This window comes from Urocitellus parryii, chromosome 9 (assembly GCF_045843805.1).
Source record: "Urocitellus parryii isolate mUroPar1 chromosome 9, mUroPar1.hap1, whole genome shotgun sequence".
NCBI lineage: Eukaryota > Metazoa > Chordata > Mammalia > Rodentia > Sciuridae > Urocitellus > Urocitellus parryii.
The window spans coordinates 94,396,266-94,419,224 of NC_135539.1; the positions used below are offsets into that span (position 1 = coordinate 94,396,266).

The window sequence follows — 22,959 nt, forward strand, 5'->3', positions numbered from 1 at the left end:
CTTGCACACTGGTTTTTTTTGTGGGGTGGGGGTGCTAGGTATTGCACTCAGGGGCACTTGACCACTGAGCCATATCCCCAACCCTATTTTGTGTTTTATTTAGAGACAGAGTCTTTACTGAATTGCTTATTGCCTCGCCTTTGCTGAGGCTGACTGAACTTACCATCCTCCCGTCTCAGCCTCACGGGCCCCTGGGATTATAGATGTACACCACCTCACCCAGTGCACATTGTTTTTAATATGTGTAAAAAAAGTGTTAAGTGGTACATTTATTTATGTGTACCCCACTGCAGTTTGACAGATGCATTTCTCTATAGTAAATATTGCCAGTTGTCTTTGAAGAAATGATTCACATTTTATGAAGGATTTAATAGTTTTTACATCTATTAAAGGCAGTTCGTGACATACCTTATAGCAAAGCTTCAACATATTATACTGGGAATTATGTATTTTGTCAGTGCTAATTGTTTCCATTGTATTTCTCTTTTGTTATAGAAAAGGATGGCAAGGCCTTTCATCCAACTTACGAAGAAAAACTGAAGCTTGTGGCACTGCATAAACAGGTTCTTATGGGCCCATATAATCCAGACACTTGTCCTGAAGTTGGATTCTTTGATGTGTTGGGGAATGACAGGAGGTAACAGTGTTTTGTTGTGTAATAAATGTAGTAAGAACAAAGCTGGGAAAAAAAACAATGTAAATTGTTTAAGATGTAAATAATTGGTCTTTAGTTTAAGACCTGGAGCATTTTGCTTGCAGCTTCTGGAGTCTTCAGATATTAATTCTACTTTTTGGCTTAGAGATGTTTATGGCTAAATATTAATGTTTTCTTATCTGATTATGATCATAAGACAAGTACAATTTCATTTGCCTCTTCCTAAATATTAAAAACAGTTCTTTATAATTCATAGTAATTGATTCCTTTATTGAGTTGTGCCAGAAAAGAATACACAAAGTATTTTGTTCAATTAAGGCTAAAATACGATATAAGGAAAACAAAATATAGACAACTTTTCATCATATGGGAATTAACAGCAATGAAGTTAAATTTTAGATTGTGGCATAATTTATTAAGTCAATACATGATTGTTGAAACTTGGGAGTTTTGAACCTTTTGCTCACGTTAGAATCATTCTTTTAGTTATAATTGAAAAAATTTCACTTTGTGGTTTAAATTAAATCAAGTTCTTATTCTGTTAAGGGGAGGTAACTTTTCTTATTATTCTTTATAGGAGAGAATGGGCGGCCCTGGGAAACATGTCTAAAGAGGATGCCATGGTAGAGTTTGTCAAGCTCTTAAATAGGTGTTGCCATCTCTTTTCAACGTATGTTGCATCCCACAAAATAGAGAAGGAAGAGCAAGAAAAAAAAAGGTGACATTTGAGAGCATGGAATGTATTTTACCTAATATAGCCAATATGCTGATACTTTTGTTTTATGGAGTATCTTTCCGAGTGTCCCAATTTTAATGGTAGTTGTTCAAACTTCTTTATGTGAACAGGTATTTATGCTTGAGTTTTGAAGGGTGCTGCTTCCTTCTGGCTATACCTTTTAAGTTACTTCCCATCCATCATGGCAACGTTTCTTTTGTCTTTTTAAACTATAAACTCTGTCATAAACTCAACCACGACTTTCTCCTTAACCTTAGGTCTATATACCCTTTGCTACTGTCTTCCATGAGCTTTTAGAATATTCATATTCCATTTCATGTTCTTAACCGCTACATGCTAGACTTTATGTAATCTTATATATTGGCTTTGTCTCCAAGATGGCTTATTAATTATTTCCAGGGTTTGGAGAAGGAGCTGCAGAATGTGCTGTTTATGTTTTAGGGATTCTCTGTTGTAAATTACAATTATAATTAGCACCTTGTTTATCTAGAAGTTCTATTTTTTAAAAATGTTTGTTTGTTTATTCATTTATTTATTTATATGTGGTGCTGAGGATGGAACCCAGGGCCCCACACCTGCAAGGCAAGTGCTCTACCACTGAGCTACAGCCCCAGCCCCTAGAAGTTCTATTTTTATAACAACTTTGACTTTTTAAAATTCTAGATAATTAAGATTATTCGGTGAAGCCAGATTACATTATACTTTAGAAACAATTGATTCTCTGGTTTCCTACCTTAACCTGGACTAGAAATAACAGGAGGAAATAGCCTAAAAGTAAGGGGGGAAAAAATGAAAATAGACAAAAGAATTACAAAAGCTTGCCAGTCAGAGGATATTTAATATCAAGGTGAATTTTTCTATCAAAAATTGTGACACAGGGGCTGGGGATGTGGCTCAAGCGGTAGAGCGCTTGCCTGATGTGTGTGGCCCGGGTTCAATCCTCAGCACCACATACAAACAAAGATGTTGTTGTGTCCGCTGAAATTAAAAAAAAAAAAAAATGTGACACAGTACTACTTTCATGTTTGTAGTCATAACCCAGAGTTATCAAGAGGCAGAGCATCAGATGTAATTTATTCCTGTTTAAGACCTTAATTACAATTTCAAAAGCTACTTATGCAAAGTAGGATATAATTTTTTAATCCAAAAGAAAAGTTTCTATTCTTACGAGAATGGAATAAGATTGCTTTAACTGGAAAATTGATTGATGTACTACAAGTCCATTGTGTAGTAATGTTGGATCAGTGAGGTATAGCTACAGTGTCCTTGAAAATATATATGCTTTGCTTTAAGTTTTTTTTTTTGTTCAGTTGTAGGTGCACACAATACCTTTATTTTATTTATTTATTTTTATGTGATGCTGAGGATTGAACCTAATACCTCAAACGTGCTAGGCAAGCATTCTACCACTGAGCTACAACCCAAGTCCCCTATTCATTGCTTTTTAAGTTCTTATTTTAATAATAATTATAGTATATCTCTTAAGTATTGTCAAAAGTTATTTATTCTTGTTAACATTTTGGGTAGATTTCAGAGATATATGTTTGTTTTTTGTAGTGCTGAGGATTGAACCCAGGGCCTCACACATGGTATATATGAGTTTGTTGAGTGCTTTCCAGCATTGTGCTGAGCCCTAAGGATGTAGTGGTGTAAGATAGGTAGTCTTTGTCCTTATGGAGCGTGTATATTTTTGTACTGGAAGCTAAATTCAGAGCTTTGTATGTGCTAGGCAAGAACTCTACCACTGGGCTACATCCTCATCCTTGCGGAATATATATTTTAATGGGTAAATCAGAAGTATTGCTAAATTTGTCATACAAGTTTCATTACAACTACAGCAAGAATTATGAAGGGAAAGCGTTTAGTACTAATAATATATATCAAAGGGGATCCTTTAGGATATAGATATGTCATCATTTAAGTAGTACCTTATTGATGGACACCTCTCTTTCTAATCTCCCCTCTCACCCTCCACAGTACTGGAGATTGAACCCAAAGGTGTTTTACCACTGAGTTATATCCCCATCCTGTTCTAAGTTTTAATTTTGATATAGGATCTTACTAAGTTGTTAAGGCTGTCCTTGAATTTATGATACTTTTGTGTCTCCTGAATCTCTGGGATTATAGGCATGCGCCACCATACCTGGCAGCAATAATTATTCTTGATGTATCTTGTATATTGTTAGATTCACTTCATAATGTAAGATTCTACTAGCGAAGTGTATGTGATTTATATTTCGATGGGGATTGTTACGTCATTCTCTAAAGAGATTGTTTCACTCGGCTTGGGTGGTATGTGCCTGTAATCCCAGTGATTTGGGAGATTGAGGCAGGAGGATCCTCAAGTTTGAGGCCAGATTAGGTGGGACCTATATCAGAATAAAAAGGGCTAGGGATGTAACTCAATGAGAGAGCACATCTGGGTTCAATTCCTACTCCAAAAATGGATGAAAGGATGGGTAGATAGATAGGTAGGTTGTGTCAATTTTTACTGGGAGATTAAATTTCATTGATTTTTAAGCAAGACTCATTATGTGGGGTTCATTCTCTCTGGTCTTTTAGGAAGGAGGAGGAGGAGCGAAGGCGCCGTGAAGAGGAAGAAAGAGAGCGTCTACAAAAAGAGGAAGAAAAACGTAGGCGAGAAGAGGAGGAAAGGCTTAGACGGGAGGAAGAAGAAAGGAGGCGAATAGAAGAAGAAAGGCTTCGGTTAGAGCAGCAAAAGTAAGCTTGTTGTATAGCTTATATTTAAAAATGAAAAATGGGCTACCATACTGTTGTTACCTGAGTTTTTACCATTGTGTGTCTTAGAATAATTCTGCAATTTGTGTGACTAATACTAGCTATTTTTCATTTTTACCAGTGATCTTTTATCAGAGAATATATTGGAAGGATTTGTTATTAGCTTGCAAAACCCAGAGACTAGACGTAGGAACTTGAGGTTGCCTGGTTGCTCTGTTCATCTCTGGATCCACATGACCTCTTGTCTACTTCTCAGCTTGTGTGTCTGTTTCATTCTTCCTGATACATGCAAAGTGTCACTCTGCTCTGGCATATGCAAGGTTATCCCGACTTGGATTTTTGTGATTAATTTTTCCCTGTTATCTAATAGACTGACTGTAATCTGTGATACCCAGTAAAAATTCTGAGGACAGACACTAGTTGATCCACTGTATGTATCTGGGGTCCATCCCTAGTTACTATTACAGGACTTGGAGGCTGAAACTATTTCGTATTCAGTAAGAGCTGTGAGGGCAATTATCTCAGAAGGAATCATTCTTCAAAAGGGAGATGTAAGTACAAGAAGGAAGTGATTAGTACATGTTAAACACTGTGGGAGAAGGCCTAAGGTTCCAGGGCTGGCATGGTATATAGGTCAAACCAGATAACATAAGGGTCCATTACTTTCTCCCTATTATTACCAGGTAGTTTGTCAGAAAAAACTTTAGTGCTAGTCTTAGACTGATCCAGGGCCTCATTCTACTTTGGAGAGAGATTAAATGCTGCTCTTTTGGGGGATGGGGTAGAGTGCCCTAGGTTGGCCAGTGTTATGCTCTATTTAGGATTCTATGAGATTTTTGTTTTGTTATCTGTTTCTTTCTTTCTCTCTTCTTCTTCTTCTTTTTTTTTAAGTTGTAGATGGACACAATATCTTTATTTATTTTTTTGTGACCTGAAGATCGAACCCAGTGCTAGGCAAGCGCTATACCACTGAGCCACAACCCCATCCCCTGTTTATCTGTTTCTCAATGAATGGCTTTAAGGTATTCTGTTAAATGATCACATAATCTAATTATAAAGCATGTGGTTTCTCTATGAAAGAAAATAGAATTGTAAGAGTTTATAGAAGTTGGTATCTGTAGACCAAGTATGCCCTGATACTATTATTAGTGTTTTTCCTTTAATAAAGACAGCTTTAAATTAAGTGCTACAGACCCTCAGATTTTTAAATTTATCCTTGTCAGGGGTAAATAACATCTTTCAACTATTCTTCTGCCTTTGTACTATTATTTGTCATGTTTTTAGGTAGAGAAGTCATATCCAGCATCTCTGCCCAAGTGATAGTCCATTAAATTACAGCATAATGGTGAATTAGTATGGTCTCTGGAGCCAGACTGTTCTGATTTGAATCCTGGCTCTGGCATCTACCTGCAATAGAATCTCAGTCAAGTTACCTAACATTCTCCTAGGGTTGTTATGAGAACTAAATGGATTAGTACATCTAAGTGCTTTGAACACTACGTGGCACATAGTAAGGGCACAGTAAATGTTAGTATAATTATGGTGATGGTGATGGTGATGATGTACTTCTCCATCCCAAATTTGCCATGAAAAATCTTAGGTGAAAAATGAGAGGCCAGATTTATTTTCTTAAATATTTCTTCTGGGGCTGGGATATTTGGTGATTGATATACATTACTAGCTTAGTCACTTTTAAGAGTTATGAACTAAAAAATAAATAATAATGACATTTTTATTTTTGTCATGAACAAAATCTCCTGTAGTCAGACTAGTCTATATTTTTTAATGTTTTTAGGCAGCAGATAATGGCAGCTTTAAACTCCCAGACTGCCGTGCAGTTCCAGCAGTATGCAGCCCAACAGTATCCAGGGAACTACGAACAACAGCAAATTCTCATCCGCCAGTTGCAGGAGCAACACTATCAGCAGTATATGCAGCAGTTGTATCAAGTCCAGCTTGCACAGCAACAGGTACGATAGACAACCCCAGAATTCAGCCTTAGAGAAGATATTTAATTTCATTGGAACCAAATTTCTTTTTTTTTTTTTTTTAAACAGGTACCAATGAATTTTTTGCATTAGTTAGCCTCTAAGGTATAAAATAACTTTTAGGTGATCTTTTAGTCAGACTTCAGCATTGCACTGGCAGTTATGAGAGAAAATAAATGATTTTGAAGCAACAAATGATGAGACCATTATTATAATGTCATAAGGGTATTTGGGAGTTGTATGGACCAAGTGTTATTAAAATGAATCTGGTGTAGACCCTAATAGTTGTCCTGAAACCATAAGAACCTGGTAGCTAGCCTTAATTCAAGGACATCCTTCAAGAAAAGCACTGCCAGAGGCCAGAAACTTCCAGAAAGAGGATTCCCTTAGGGCCATAGGCGGGATCTGTATAGCTATATTAAATCCACAGTAGTGCTCATGACAACACATTTGTGTACTTCCTCCAACTCCCTACCCTTAAGTATTTTGTTTTAACACGGAGGAAAGTGGTTTAGGTAAAGAACATGGGCCTAAGGGGTGTCTGGTAACACTTGGATTCTTATCCTGGCTTTGTCTTCATCTTGTTTTCAGACATGTTATTACTGCTCTGATTTTCTGCCTTTTATCCTACTCTATAAAAATAGAATACAGAATCAAGTTTCCTATTCTACCAACCTCTCAGGGCTATAAGAGAAATAAAGTGAAAAAATAGTTATTTTGTGTGTATGGAAGATGGTGATTTTTTACCTTTGCAGAGGCATAAAATGCTTCCTTAAACATAACTGTGTTAGTGTATTTAATTTTCACTAATAAAGTACTTACCACCTGTCAAAAAAACTGAACGAAGCAAAGCGTTAGATTATAGGTACGTGGCATTTCTTATTACATGAGGTAATTTTTTTTTAATTTTAATATTTATTTTTTAGGTGTAGATGAACACCACACAATGCCTCTATTTTTATGTGGTGCTGAGGATCGAACCCTGGTCTCGCCCGAGCTAGGCGAGTGCTCTACCACTGAGCCACAATCCCAGCCCATTTTTGTTGTTTTTGACAGGCTGTTTTTATTTTTATTTTTTTTTTATTTTTTTAATTTTTTTTATTTTTTATTTTTTTAAAGAGAGAGAGAGGAGAGAGAATTTTTATTTTTTAGTTCTCGGCGGACACAACATCTTTGTTTGTATGTGGTGCTGAGGATCGAACCCGGGCCACAGGCATGCCAGGCGAGTGCGCTACTGCTTGAGCCACATCCCCAGCCCCGACAGGCTGTTTTTAAATTCCTTGAAGATGTATGTTATCTAAAAAACTGCACCCCCACCCCTGTTTTGAATAATCCATAAGAGGAGGAAAAAGATACTAAACCAGAGCTCAAGATAATAAACAATGTTTTTGAGGAATGTTTTTCTGTCTTCTATAGCTTGTTTCTGCTTTAGCATATTGCTTCCCTTTTTCTGCTTTTTGAATAGACATTGAGATAGTTTTTAGTAGAATAACTCATATACACTATACTCTTTAAAGGTTGCTGTCAATTAGGAGAAATGCAGTCTAGGCAAATCCAAGGGCAGTCTTGGAAACAGAAAGTCACAATTGGGATTAGAATGATCACACTCAGTTTATCAAATTGATTGGTTGCCTCTGGGAACAGTTATGATAAATAGGGCCAGAATTGAGCCTTAAAGGAGGTTTTCAGTTTCATTGCTACCCAAGTTCTTTTTTAAGAGTTGTCAGTTAAAACACCCACCCCCTGAGAACCCTGGGGTATTCTACCACTGAGCCACCACATCCCCAACCCTTTATATTTTTTATTTTGAGACAAGATGTAAGTCTTGGTAAGTTGTCCAGGCTGGCCTTGAACTTGAGATCCTTCTGCCTCAGCCTCCCAAGTTGCTGGATTAGAGCTGTGCATCACTTTATCCAGCCTTCCAATAAATTTTGCATGAGGAGAAGAAACAAAGGGAACTTTGCCCATGTAAAGTATTAATCCTTATATAATATCAAGCAAAATGACAGGATGGGAGCACTTGTTAACCTTCAGGTATGGTTACATAAATGGGTGTCTTGCTACATCTTTCTTTCTTATTTATTTATTTATTTATTTGGTGCTGAGGATTGAACCCAGTGCCTCACACTTGTAGGCAAGTGCTCTACCATGGAGCCACAACCCCAGCCCTTTTCCTTTATCTTTCTATGCTTTTTTAAACTTCTGAGTGTATAAAAGAGTCATAAAAGGGGGATATTTGCACAGGACCTTAAAATATTTATTTATTTATTTGTTTGTTTGTTTATTATTTATTTTTGCTTTCCTGTCATGCAGTCAATGTTCTGAGCATACTGACTTGTTTTGGTTGTGTATACTTTTTCCGGATGCTGGTACTCTTTCTGAAAGACTAACGTGGAGATTATCGAGAATCCAGGTCTTGGGAAGGGGTGTTTTAAATTAAAACCCTCAGTGTATTACTAGCCTACCAGTGCTAGAAACAGAGAAAGATGTTGCTGTCCCTTTAAATAATTGGCTTGTAAATGAAACATTATTTGAAATGTGTATAAAATAAATGTTATCCCTAAACCATGGCATTATAAAGTTCTCTCATATATAAATATATACATACATACACACACCTGTGTGTATATATGTTTGTGTATACTTATATAATATTTTAATTGCAGTGAACACACTATGCTTACTTGTGACTTAGTTTTTTAGTTTGAAAAGTGCTTACATGCCCAAGTGCTCATCAGCAGTAGGAAGGGTAAATAAATTGCATATTTTCACAGTGAACTATCCTAGAGCAATGCAAACAACAATTTACAAGTATTTATGACTTTATAGCTGAACCTTAACAGAAGTAATGTTGAGTGAAAAACAGATATAATTATATAAAGTTTAAAAACAGACAAAGCAAATTAAGTATTATAAGTCAAAATAGTTGTTGGTCTTTGGAAAAGGTATCTGGGAAAAGGGAACCAGGAAGGATTCTAAGATGCAAATAATGTCTTGATCTGAGTGTTGTTGCATGAATGTGTTTGATTTATGAAGATTGATTGAGCTATATAATTTATTATCTGTGCACTTTTCTATGTAAATTCAGTTTAAAGTTCCCCAAAGTTGTTAGATAATTACATAGATATTTCAATAGCACTATTGTTGTTGTTAATTTATTTTTTGTAGTACTGGGGATTGAACCCAGGGTCTCACATGTGTTAGGCAAGTGCTTTACTACTTAGTTACATTCCCAGCCCTTTTTATTTTTCATTTTGAAATAAGGTCTTGTGGTGTTTCGCAGACTTGCCTCAGACTTGTCATCCTCCTGTCTCCATCTCCCAAGTAATATTACTCCATCTTGATTTAGAAGAGAAATGTCCCTTAATTGTCATCTGGGCAAAAGTTACTTCTTATTCTCCCATTTTCATTCAGAGAACATTTTGATTTTGTATTTTATACATTTTTTATCCTAATTATGAAAACTGCCAAGTTTTCATTGAAAATATTTTTATTTCAAACTTCCATTTATAAACCTATTTAATTCTTAGGTCAATATAATTTTTACAACATAACAGTTTTAAATTTAAGGATGTCAGTTTTTCCATGAAGATACAATTTACTGATGTTTTATCCATGTCAAAATAGTCCTTATAGATTATTGGTTTCATTAGGGGCTTGCATCAGATTTTATCAGTTAGAATTTTTTTGTGAATTTTCTCCTGTGATCACTAGTTTCTATATGGTATAATTTTCCTAATTCAAATTTTATGTAATTGAATTTTACGAAAAGATTTTTTTAAATCAATTTTAAGAAGACCTGTTACTGAGCCAGGCCTAGTAGTAGCACACACCTGTAATCCCATCAACTCTGGAGACTGAGGCAGGAGGATTGAAGTTTGAGGCCAGCCTGGGCACCTTAGCAAGACTCTGTCTCAAGAAAAATAATAAGGGATAGGGGTATAGCTTAGTGGTAGAGCATCCCTGTATTCAATCCCTGATACCACACACAAAAACAAAAAAGTTATTCTTTTCAATTTTTAGCTGGAATAGTTTTATTTTGGGTTGATTGTTTCTACCTATTTCAATTTTTCCTTGTTAATTTTTCTAATGATGCTCAGATCAGGAAATGTGATCCTCAGTTATAGTGTTTTGTCCATGATCATTTTTATCATTTTTAGCTATCAGTTGGTATTATACAACTAATATTCTTTACAGATAGGATAAAAACTGATAAAAGTTTATTGGTAATTTCTTGGGGTAGAATGCTTTGGTAGGGCACAAGCATGGAGAATATACTCCAAGGCAGATATTCTATTTATTAGCCTTCCTGGTCAGTGTATCTTTACTTTCTCTTAATTCATAGGCAGCATTACAGAAACAACAGGAAGTAGTAGCTGGAGCTTCATTATCTACATCATCAAAAGTGAATGCATCTGTTCCAAGTGATATGATGTCAGTTAATGGACAGGCTAAAACTCACACTGACAACTCTGAAAAAGAACTTGAGCCAGAAGCTGCAGAAGAAGCCTTGGAGAATGGACCAAAAGGTATGGTTCACCATGTGCATTCCTCCACCCATGTGTTCTAATTCAGGTGTCCTAATTCAGATCCCATGAAAAAGGAAAAATGAGGAAGGCATGCTCACAAGCTTTTGAGAGCAATTACATATTTTGAGAGTGGAGCACTTTTTCACTCTTGTGAGTTTGAATTGATGCTTCTGGTGATCCTTAGAGTAGTGTAGAAGAGCAAATCAAATGTGTTTTGGACAGTTAATGTCAAGTATTTAATGCTATGTAACACATTGTACCCAAATTTAGCAGCTTAAAATAACAATAAACAGCCAGCCTGTGTGGCATATGCCTGCAGTCCAAACAACTCAGGAGGCTGAGGCAAGAGGATCACAAGTTTGAGGCAGCTTAGTGAGACCCTAAGCAAATAAGTGAGAGAGAGACCCTGTCTCAAAAAAATAAAAAGGACTGAAGATGTGGCTTTGTAGAAAAGCACTCCTGGGTTCAGAAGTACCTCAGTACTAAAAAAAAAAGTACTGAGAAAAGTAACAGTAAATAATTCTTATGTGGCACAGTTTCTGGGGGTCAGGAATTCAGGAGCAGTACATCTGAATGGTTCTGGCCCTCTGTCTGTCAAGAGGTTGTATGTAGTCAAGATGTTGGCTAGGTCTGTCGTGCGAAGACTTGCCTTGGACCAGAGAATCTGTTTCAGAAATGCTTTTCACACATGGCTGGCAAGTTGTTGCTAGCTATTGGCAGGAGGTCTCAGTTCCTGGCCCCAGGAAGCCTCTTTAGTGTCCTCAGCACAGTGACTGACTTCTCCCAAAGTACATTATTTAAAAGAAAATAAGACAGAAGTGGCAAGGTCTTTTATGCTCTGACTTTGGAAGCAATGTATCAGTACTATAACCATATTTTGTTGGCCACACTTGCCACCCCTAATGTGTATAGAGGTGGAGACTTTGAAAGTGCATGAAAAATCAGATGAGGATCACTAAGGGCCATTTGGAGGGTGGCTACTATATATTACAACATTTGTAACAGCCTTTTCAAAACTATACTAGCTTTCTGTGGGCAGCTTGTTCATTCATTCAGCAATTGGTTGAAGGTTCTCTGAGTGCTAGGAGAAAGGTGGTGTGACAACATACATAAAATGTAAATTGTAACTGTAATAAGTCATACGAAGGACAAAGAGGTACATTTTAGTGTTCTTTTTGACTTCACTAGAGGCTTTCCTGAGGAAGGGACAATTAGGCTGACAGATCTGAAGCAAGGATAGGAGTTAAGTAAGAAGGAAGAGTGTTTCAGTGGGTTGGGGGTGATGGTATGGTTCCTAAGAAGCTTTAGAAAGTACCTTGAAGGGCTGGGGTTGTGGCTCAATGATAGAGTGCTCACCTAGCACGCTTGAAGCACTAAGTTCGATCCTCAGCACCACATAAATGTAAAATAAAGATATTGTGTCCACTTAAAACTAAAAAAATAAATATTTTTTTAAAAAAGTTCCTTGAGGTGTTTGGTTTACCCTCCCCTCACTTTTTTTCTTATCAAGAGTTTATGCCAGTGACTAATTCTGGAAAACCTGCTGAGTGGTCTAGTGCACATACATACTTCTCAGTAATAAGACTTTGTACCTTTTCTCAATCCCCAGTGGTTCTATTTAAGAGAGAGAGAGAGGATTTCTTTTTTTTTCTCTTTTTTTTTTTTTTAAAGAGAGAGTAGGAGAGAATTTTTTTTAATATTTATTTTTTAGTTCTCGGCGGACACAACATCTTTGTTGGTATGTGGTGCTGAGGATCGAACCTGGGCTGCACTGCATGCCAGGCGAGCACGCTACTGCTTGAGCCACATCCCTAGCCCCGAGAGAGGATTTCTTAATATTTATTTTTTAGTTTTTGGTAAACACAACATCTTTATTTTATTTTTTATGTGGTGCTAAGGATCGAACCCAGTGCCCCACACATGCCAGGCAAGCGTGCTACCGCTTGAGCCACATCCCCAGCCCCATCCAGTGGTTCTATTTTTGTCCACATTTTTTATTCCTTTGAACGCCTTCAGAAAAGCCCCTCCAATTTTGGGTCAGATCAGTCCTTTTTTCAAGAGATGACTGAAATCATAATTTATTCCAAGTTCCAGATCTTTCTTCCTTGCTAGATTTTTCCCGTAGGTCCAGTTAAGGAGTTTCCAAAAGTTTTCTTAAGTCCTCCTACGTAATTAGAGGGTTAAAAAAAAATCACTTCCAAGATTGTGGATTCCATTTGTTATTTGAAGTAGTATGTTGACCTCTGAGTATTTGTGACCTTGTTAAATGAATGTAATAATTAACTTGGGGAGAGACTTACATGAAGAGGCTTTTATATTCCCCTCCACCCTTGGTCTTAGTTATACCATACTGTACTAGGTGCCTGAGTGCCTTAGGAGGTGGCTCTATGCAAATATTGCTACCTGCAGGGTGAAGCCTTTTTCTCTTTAGCTTTTGTAATTCCTGTTGCCTTTAGAATCTCTTCCAGTAATAGCAGCTCCATCCATGTGGACCCGACCCCAGATCAAAGACTTTAAAGAGAAGATTCGGCAGGATGCAGATTCTGTGATTACAGTGGGCCGAGGAGAAGTTGTCACTGTTCGAGTCCCCACCCATGAAGAAGGATCATATCTCTTTTGGGAATTTGCTACAGACAATTATGACATTGGGTTTGGGGTGTATTTTGAATGGACAGACTCTCCAAACACTGCTGTCAGCGTGCATGTCAGCGAGTCCAGCGATGATGATGAGGAGGAAGAAGGTTGGTAGAGCCATTGGTCCATATTCAGTAGCTGCCATTTGTTTGTTGGCAAAAATGGTACATATTCCTATATCTGTCAACCTTATGCTTCATGTAATACTTCATGGTCAGGAAACAATCTCTTTATTAGTGGTACCTTGACTAAGAGGCTATGAGAGATGCCATCCTCTTATAGGAGATCAGGGTCTGAACATAAGTCTTTCTAAATGCCAGGAATGTCTGTTTGGCAGTTAGCTGTTTTACTGCTTTTTAGATATTGTTTTACTTGTAGCCTTGTGTGTTGAAAAGCTAAAGATGTGAGATAACTTTGAACATTATTAAAAATTATTTATTTTTTAAGGTGGTGGTCTTGCTGTGTTGCCCAGGCTGATCTTAAACTCCTGGGCTCAGCCTCCTATTTAGCTGGGGCTACAGGTAAATATCACTGACCTCCAGTTTGAAAAATTTTAAAGGGGCAAGTAAAAATTTATATTTTTGTTAATAGGTTTTTAGGTCATTATTCTAAATTTTTTTAAATGAGAATTCAGAAATTCTCTAGAACATCCTATCTAAAAAATTTTTTCAATTGTTCTTCCCTTTGGAAACCACTAATTTACTAGAGCATAACTATCTGAGTATATAGACAAAATCAGGTGTTTTTAAGGGCCGTCTAACCTACCTTGCTGTAGGAAGCAGATTATACAGTGTATTATATTTTGAGAAGAAGGTCTTCTTAATTTTGTTACCTAGGAAAGTTTGAGCTTGAGCTGGGTACAGAGGCTCACACCTCTAATCCTGGTGGTTTGGGAGGCTGAGGCAGGAGGATCATCAGATCAAAGCCAGCTTCAGCAGTTTAGCAGTGCTCTAAGCAACTCAGTGAACCCCTGTCTCAAAATAAAACATGAAAAGGGCTGGAGGTGGCTCAATGGTTATGCAACCTGGGTTCAATCCCAGGTACCACACAAAAAAAAAAAAAAAAAAAAAATTGAGCTGGAGGCTTTTATACATACCTAGTAAAGGCTTATTTGTTTATTGATTTGATTGGGAGTGATTGAGAAGGGTATTCAAACTGTCAGGATGGAAAAGCATCATGTCTCAGTCCTCTAGGAGTAAATGACCTTAGGTGACTTGTAAACAGAGTGCTTGTTCTTGAAGAGAGTTGGTAATGTTTGACAGGAATTATATTGGGATAAATTTAAAGAGATTCTTGGAAGTACATGAAGTGACCATGAAGTTCAGTCAGCATTAGCGGTAGACGATGATGATGATTATTTATTTATTTATTTTTTAGAGAGAGATTTTTTTTTTTTAATATTTATTTTTTAGTTTTTGGCGGACACAACATCTTTGTTTTTTTTGTATGTGGTGCTAAGGATCGAACCCGGGCCGCATGTATGCCAGGCGAGTGTGCTACCGCTTGAGCCATATCCCCAGCCCTGGTAGATGATTATTTAATCATATAGCCACACCATGCTGCACTCTGGAGCCCCTGAGGTCATGTAATGGTGATGAAACGCAAAGCGTGTATGCCATAGCATTTCTTGAAATTAGGTTTAACATTCAGTTTCACAGTTAATATTTAATAGTAATCAGTATTTTAGCTCCAAAGAATTTTTATTCCGTACCATTGTCTGTATGTACCATTAGTGTCCCCAGAATTAGGGTATATCTTGCAAATTGATTCTCTTCCTAGAAACAGATTTGAAATCCTTTATTACATCACAGGTCCATATTTGGGCTGATAAGTGTGGACTCATGTGCTGCTTTGTCTTGCATGGCATTTTGTTCTCACCAGCCTTTATTCCTAAGTACCACTAGCAAGGTAAAATGTTGCCTATAAATACTGCCAACTGGCCAAAAAGAACAAATATACAAAAGTGAAAAAAAAAAAAAAGAGGTGAGGAGGGTGTGGCTCAGTAGTAGAACTCATGCTTTGTTTGTGGGAGGACATGGGTTCAATTCCCAGCACTGGAAAAAAAAAAAAAAAAAAAAAAAAAAAAAGCTCTATTTAGAAGTTTTAAGGTTAAGGTAATGCATTTCTCCTGTCCTGCCTGTAGGGAGCTTCTAAAAAGAGATCATTTCCAAAGGTGAGGACTTTGATATCTTCAGCTCTAGCTTTAATATATGTCCCTCCCAGGGGAGATGGCATTACCTACCCTTGTGCCATTCTTAATCATAAAATAATTTGCAATTAATATCACCCATCAGAACCTCTATATTAACAAGAACAACATTGAGAGTTTATTGCTCCCAAGAATTGTTCACTAGGAATGGGCATAACTTCCCCATTTGAAGATTCAGCTCATGAACTGCATTTGTACATATGCCTTAGGCTGCACTGTGTCTTGTTCATAACGTGCATTTAGAGTTCTTTTGGCTTGATTTCAGTAGAAAATGAGCCCAGTTTTTATTTGGTGATTGGTTGGTTTGGTTAGGTCTTAAAGGTAGATATTTATTTTCTTTGAGGAAGCATGGATAGTTACCCATCCTTTGGGCAATTCTCCTTTTTTTTTATACTATTTCTAGGTCCCAAGGTTTTGGTGAAAGGTACATTGTTCATCTATCCCAGTAATCTTTAGTTTTGCAGAATTTGAACAAAATTGGATTTTGAATTAATGGACCAATCTGTTGCCTTAATCTCCTTATAGCCAATAGTATAATACCATTTTGAGGAATTTTGTATTTCGCCTTTGCTCTTGAAAGATGTTTGATTGTAGGTATTTTATGGTAAAGCAAATTTGATTTGTACCTACTTTTATATGAGTTCCATCTAGTTTTTTTCAATAAAACTTTTAATTTTAGAATAGTTTTACATTTACAGAAAATTTGCAAAGGTAGCACAAAGAGCAGCTGTATATCATCTGTATATTCTGCTTCCAGTTTCCCCTGTTAACATCTTACCTTGTACCATGGTATATTTATTTTATATTCCAGTATTGATATATTACCATTATCTAAAGCCTATATTTATTCAGATATCTTTAATTCTTTCCTAAATGTTCCAGGATCAAATCCAGGATGCCACATTATAGTTTCATTTCCTTAAATTTCTCTAGACTGAAAGTTTCTCAGACTTTCCTTGTTTTAAATTCCTGATGGTGGACATTGACAAGTATTACCCAGTTAACTCATGTCACCAGAACTCACTCTGCCAAGTTATAACCCTGAAAGACTTTTAAAAAATCTTCTATTAGGAATATTCCCTTCATCTGTTTTCCTTCAGGCCATTTATTTTAATATACTCAACTGAGACTTAAGCTGGCATAATTTTCTCATTCCTGTGAGTTCCTAACCTCATGTCATTACAGTTCAGAGAACTTCACTGGAGAAACCAATGATCAAAACTCATTTTTTGCCACTTGAATCATCTCTTGGTTAAGTAAGCCTACTGAAAATAATAATTTGTAGAGCATCTCAGAATGCCTACCACTTTATTATGGTTTTTAGAAATTTTACCCTTCCTATTTAGGACATACAGAAAGTAATAGTCCTCATAAACTACTTTCCCCTTAAAGTGGGGAGGACTCTTATATTGTGGGAAAGGATTAAATCAGAGCAACATTTCTTTGGTCTTACTCAGAAGATCGGGGTTCCTTCTATTGGGGAAGAATTTGGAATTGAATGGATATGGAAGGGTAAAAATGGGGCCCAGAAATGGGAGCAGTGGTAAGACAGAAGGATAGCATGCAGGTTGTATTGCTACTCGAAGTTCAACTACTGGGCTCCCAAGTTCCAGAACAGTACTTGGTACATAGCAGGTTACTCGTGTATTTGAACGAATGAATGAATGAATAATATATGCTCACATGCACATAAGTTGTAGAATCGTTCAAGAGTATTCCTAACGAGCAATATCTCAAAGAAAGAATAGAATTTAACTGCTTGATGCAAAGACAATTTTCCTGGATCTGTTCTTTAACTTGTTCCTACCTGTTCTTTCCTCACAGAAAACATCACTTGTGAAGAGAAAGCCAAAAAGAATTCCAGTAAGCCTCTACTGGATGAAATTGTGCCTGTGTACCGGCGGGACTGTCATGAGGAAGTGTATGCTGGCAGCCACCAGTATCCAGGGAGAGGAGTCTATCTCCTCAAGTTTGATAACTCCTATTCTTTGTGGAGGTCAAAATCAGTCTACTACAGAGTCTATTATACTAGATAAAAATGTTACAGTGTCTGGAATCTAGGGTTGGCAGAAGATGGCATTGAATTTCTTTTGACATTTGTGGAGCTTTGGAGTCGTTGTTTACCCTATTGATTTTGGTCTGATGATTTGTGAACTCTTGCTGGGAATAAGGGATTTCCTTGAGACTCTTTAGCTTCAATACTTTGGGGTTAAAAGGGATTCCTCAGACTCATCTAGCCCTTGGGTGCTGACCAGCAGAGTCACTAGTGGATGCTGAAGTTACATGAGTTACGTGTTAAATATTCAAAGTCTTCAAAATAAAACATCCCACCGTTGACCCCACCTGGCTGATGGTTAGTCCATTGCTGCCTACTCCATGTGTTTTTTTTGAAGCCCATACTTAACAGTACCCTCTGATTTGAAATGCTTATGTTAATAATCTGCATCAAATGCAGCTGGTTTTGATTGAAGGTCGCTTTTTTTTTTAATTTAAAAACTCAAGACCTCACAGATTTTAGTAAAAAAAGAAATTGTGTCCATTAGATCTTATTCTGAATTACCCAGATTGTTTAGTTCCAGAGTTATATTACAGAGAATTATTTTCTGAGATAATCATAAATTTAGAATATTCAAACCCAATAGATAATTGAAGTATCAGGATACATAGATAGAACGCTTCAAACATCCTTCTTAGTGAGTCTCCACAAACTCTCAGGCTTTTTCTTTTCATTTGGTATTCATACACCAGTAGCAAAGCCAAAACTCGTTTTTCTCTTGATTTGGCTTTATAGAGCATCTCAAAACTTTTCTGCACAAAACATACAGTTAGGGATTTTGTAAACTCAAATTGGCAACCTACTGAATTAAAATCTGTAAAGTCATTTAAATAATATTCAGCATTTGGGGAGTACCATTGCACTAATATGGAAGTCACTGCCAGATACAGTCCATTTTCTTTTCATTTGTTACTAAGGCACAAATCCTACACGATTCCCATTTGAAATTACTTATTGGAATTGGAAATGCCCATGCTTAAATTTTTTAACTTTAATCTGTATTATGTCTTTATTGATGAGAAGAGGCACATCTTTGTTTTTCTTACTGAAAACAAATATGAATTAATTGCTTCAAATTTGTATTAGTGATAAGTGTAGAGATTCTTGTTTTCATAAGGAATGGTGGAATAGACAGAAACTGACAAAGATGGCAATAGTCACTTAATGTTGTTATTATATGTTGTTACTGAAAGAGTTATTAGATTTTTAAAATTTCAGGTCATAAATCACTTCTTACAGGAGGGATTCCATTGATTAGCTGCAGTAATACAGTTCACTACATATAGGCTGTTTGAGTTTTTCTGTACTGCATTTCTTTGTTTTTTAATACCCAGTTTTGTACGTATCTAACTTCGTTCTCTTTTGTTTGTTCAGAAACTGGATTATTTTCTCATAAGAAGTGCTTAATTTGTTTTTCAGATTTGATTCAAGAGTCCCAGTGTCCATACTGTTACATCCAGAGCATTTGTTAGGCTGTCCCACAGTTCTCATGTACATAGGTATAAAAACCATGGAGTTAGGCACTTCCTGGCTTTTTTTTTTTTTTTAATGAGAAAAATACTGTATTTAAAATGTAAAATAAACTTTTAAAAAGCAGGCACTAATATATATTTCTTCCAGCCTTTGATTACAAATTTGTCCTTGCACATATTAAGATGAAGTATCTTCTAAAAATTTTGTTCTTGGGAGCAGTGTATGTTACTTTACATAGCAGTTTTTCTGTCACATATTCATGTCAACATTTTTGGTTTTAAACTTTTTTATTGCCTTTGGCTGTTGATTAGTACAGTACACGTGCGATTTCAAAAAGATCTTGAAAGTAATATATTTAATCAATTAAAATGTTTATCTGTAACTTGTTGATGTTTCATTAATACAGTTACTCTTTGAAGCATTAGTACAGTATCATCATTGGGGTAGAACAAGAATAAATGTTTTAAATGATCTTTTCACTTTATCAAGTTGAGGAAAAAAAGACTTTCTGGCTGATTAGTTTTTGCTGTGAGTTACCTTGCTGAGTTAAAAGAGATTTAAAATTTTCTAGACTTGATGCAAAGAGGGGAAGTACCAACTTTTCTTAGTGAAAGTAACTGGGCTAAGCTGAGTGGGTGGCATATGCCTATAATCCCAGTGGCTCAGGAGGCTGAGGCAGGAGGATCACAAGTTCAAAGCTAGCCTTGGTAACTTAGCACTGCCCTAAGCAACTTAGACCATGTCTAAAAATAAAAAGCACTGGGGATGTGGCTCAGTGGTTAAGCACAACTGGGTTCAGTCCCCAGTACTAAAAAGAAAGTAAATAAGTAAGGCTATAAAATGTTTCCCTATAGTAACAGACTGTGTTCTGTGATATACATGGAGACAATCTGTTTAAAATTGTCTACTGAGGAATAGCCCTTGCTCAGGGTGCATGATTACAGAACATTAGTTCAAAGGAATACCTGAAACTAGGTATTATTTGTTCTTGGGAGCAGTGTATGTTACTTTATATAACAGTTCTTCTGTCACATATTCATGTCAACGTTTTTGGTTTTAAACTTTTTTTAAAGGAGAGCTGTTGATGTCAATACCCCTTGTGAATCATGCTGTGGCGTTTTCACCAACTTTCATATGGAAAAGGAGAAGCAATCAGTTCAAAATAATAAATGTTAATGATTCACTGGGCTTAGAGCGTAACAGCCTACAACCTAAAGCATTGTTGCTTCATTCCCAAGCTTTTTCTCAGTTCATCAGTTATGTCGGCAACCTAAAATATGTGTGCCTGTATATCTACTTGGGGTATATCTTCATTATCATTCACTAACTTTTCAAAATGGGTTTGAATCAAGTATTGAATTTTTATCTCATATATTTACCTAGGATTCAACTTTCTTTGGACATTTTTTTAAGACTGGAGGGTTGGGGATATAGCTCAGTTGGTAGAGTGCTTGCCTGGCATGCACAATGCCCTGGGTTCAATTCCCAGCACTGCCAAAAGAAAAAAAGACTGAGTGGAGCCAGGTGTGGGTGGTGCATGCCTGTAATCTCAGTGGCTCAGGAGGCTGATGAAGGAGGATTGTGAGTTCAAAGCCAGCCTTTAGCAACTTAGTGAGGCCCTAAAGCAATTCAGTGAGACTCTTTGTCTCTAAATAAAATATTAAAAAGGGCTGGGGATGTGTCTTGATTGAACTCCACTGGGTTCAATCCCTGGTACCAAAAAAAAAAAGTGGATTACTGTCCTTCAGTTCATTATTTTACGTGCTTATTATTTTACTTGGTTTCTTTTATAATGAAAGGCAGACACACTACCTCCATTTTACTAGTTACATGTCGGAAATTTCCAAGTTGTGGTTTGTAATATTGGGTACTTAATTCGTACCAGGAAACTTAGTGGCTGACTTTTCTATAACTGACATTGGTGATGGGTTAGAAATATAAATTGAAGCAGTTAATTAATTTCTTTCAGCTACAATAAAAATTTCTGTGATTGCTCAGTTAAACGTGTGATAAATTGATAATTCACAAGTTTATTTCTGGAAAGAGCCAAGGACACATTGGATTGCAAATGCTGATTTTTTTTAAACTTTAATAGTATATCTATATAATACTCATTTTTATCCTTTCCCCAAATCGTTAACTTAAATATCTCCAGTTGGAGATATTTTTTTTGGCAGAAATGTGAACATATTTTTTATAAGGTCTATATTTGGCAACTTTTTGTATTCTAGGTTGTCTTGAAGGACTTTTCTTAATAAGTACATGTTGAGTATCAATATCCTAAATGCTTGACTCAAAAGCATTTCCAGTTTTAAGGATTTTCTTTTGGATTTTAAATTATTTGCATAGACTTATTAAAATATCTTGGGATTGGGACTCTAAGCATGAAATTTGTTTTATACACATAGGCTAAATGTGTATAAAATATCTTTAGTGTGTCTGAGTATTTTATTACACCTGTCCAACATGTGGTCAGGCATAGAATTTTCCACTTTTAGTTTCATATATATATTTTTTTTTTTTTTAGAAAATATTTATTTATTTTTTAGTGTTCGGCGGACTCAACATCTTTGTTTGTATGTGGTGCTGAGGATCGAACCCGGGCCACACGCGTGCCAGGCGAGCGTGCTACCGCTTGAGCCACATCCCCTGCCCTCATATTATTTTCAAAAAGCATTTGTCTTTTTGGATTAACGATGCTCAATCTGTATTGGTCTGTTGTATTCTGTTAATCTGTGTGTTATTCTGTTATTCTTTGTCTTTTTTTGTTGTTGTTATTGAACATTTAGGTAACCTCTGGGATTGGTATTATTACAAGTGATATTTCAATTATATGTCTCTGCAGATCTGCATGAGTTTGTCAAAAGCAGATACTGATAAGTGGATGGCCAAATCATAAGTTCTATTCATTTTTAATTTTAATAGACAACATTAAATTGTCTCTCAGGATGGCTGAAAACCACTCCCACCGTAGTATGTGAAAATACTTCTTTTCCCTAAATAAAATATTAACACTTGATGTTATCAAGACAAGTTTCGGTCAGCTTGTTAGATGAAAATGAAGTTTCACTATAATCTGTTTTTCCCTGATAAATAGTAACAAGACTACTAGTTATCACTTTTGGATTTGGATTTGGATTCCCTTTCCTAAAAATTGCCTTTGAATCCTTTATCCATTTTCCAACTTTGTAAATTTTGATATGATTTATTGACTTTAAAAAATATATAGTTTGGGCTTGGTGCAGTGGTATATGCCTGTAATCCCAGCAACTTGGGAGGCTGAGGCAGGAGAATCTTGAGTTCAAAGCCACCCTCAGTAATTTTGTAAGGCCCTAAGCAACTCATTGAGACCCTGTTATATAAAAGAGGTGGGTGTGTGTGTGTGTGTGTATACACACACACACACATGAATATATAGTTTGTATTCTATTTCTGTATTTTCTCCCAGTTTACTGCTAGTCTCTTATTTATGTGTGTATTTATTTTTTATTTTTTTATGTGATGCTGAGAATTGAACCCAGTGTGTCTGTCACACATGCAAGCACTCTACCACTCAGCCCCAGCCCCAGCCCTGTTTTGTATTTTATTTAGAGACAGGGTGTCACTGAGTTGATTAGGGCCTTGCTAAATTGCTGAGGCTGGCTTTGAACTTGGAATCTTTCCCCTTTAGCCTCCTGAGTTGCTGGGATTACAGGTGTGTGCCACCACACCTGGCTTCAGTAGCTGATTTTTAATGTGAGTTTAGATTGCCTTTTAGTTTTCTTTGTTCTTAAATGGTTATCTTCAGCAGAAAGAGATAGAAGGTACTGCCCTTAAGAGGTCTTTCTTTTAGTTAAGACATTGGACAATTTGGGGCAATAGAGACTAAAAGGAGTTCGTATAAGATTGTTTGCTTTCATACACAGGACAAATGAAGCAAATGTTGCTGGACTGGTCGGCT

At 36.4% G+C, this 22,959-nt stretch overlaps 1 protein-coding gene across 1 annotated transcript in view; it reads left to right on the forward strand.

The window, feature by feature from the left end:
- Acbd3 (acyl-CoA binding domain containing 3) overlaps positions 1-20,623 on the forward strand; it is a 38,583-nt gene extending 17,960 nt beyond the window's left edge. Inside the window, exons 2-8 of the mRNA XM_026405767.2 lie at positions 496-637; positions 1,233-1,373; positions 3,954-4,112; positions 5,926-6,100; positions 10,464-10,647; positions 13,104-13,388; positions 17,315-20,623. Of these exons, the coding sequence (XP_026261552.1) occupies positions 496-637; positions 1,233-1,373; positions 3,954-4,112; positions 5,926-6,100; positions 10,464-10,647; positions 13,104-13,388; positions 17,315-17,526 (1,298 nt within the window). The 3' untranslated portion in view covers positions 17,527-20,623. The remainder of the gene's footprint in view (positions 1-495; positions 638-1,232; positions 1,374-3,953; positions 4,113-5,925; positions 6,101-10,463; positions 10,648-13,103; positions 13,389-17,314) is intronic.
- The last annotated feature ends 2,336 nt before the right edge of the window (positions 20,624-22,959 follow it).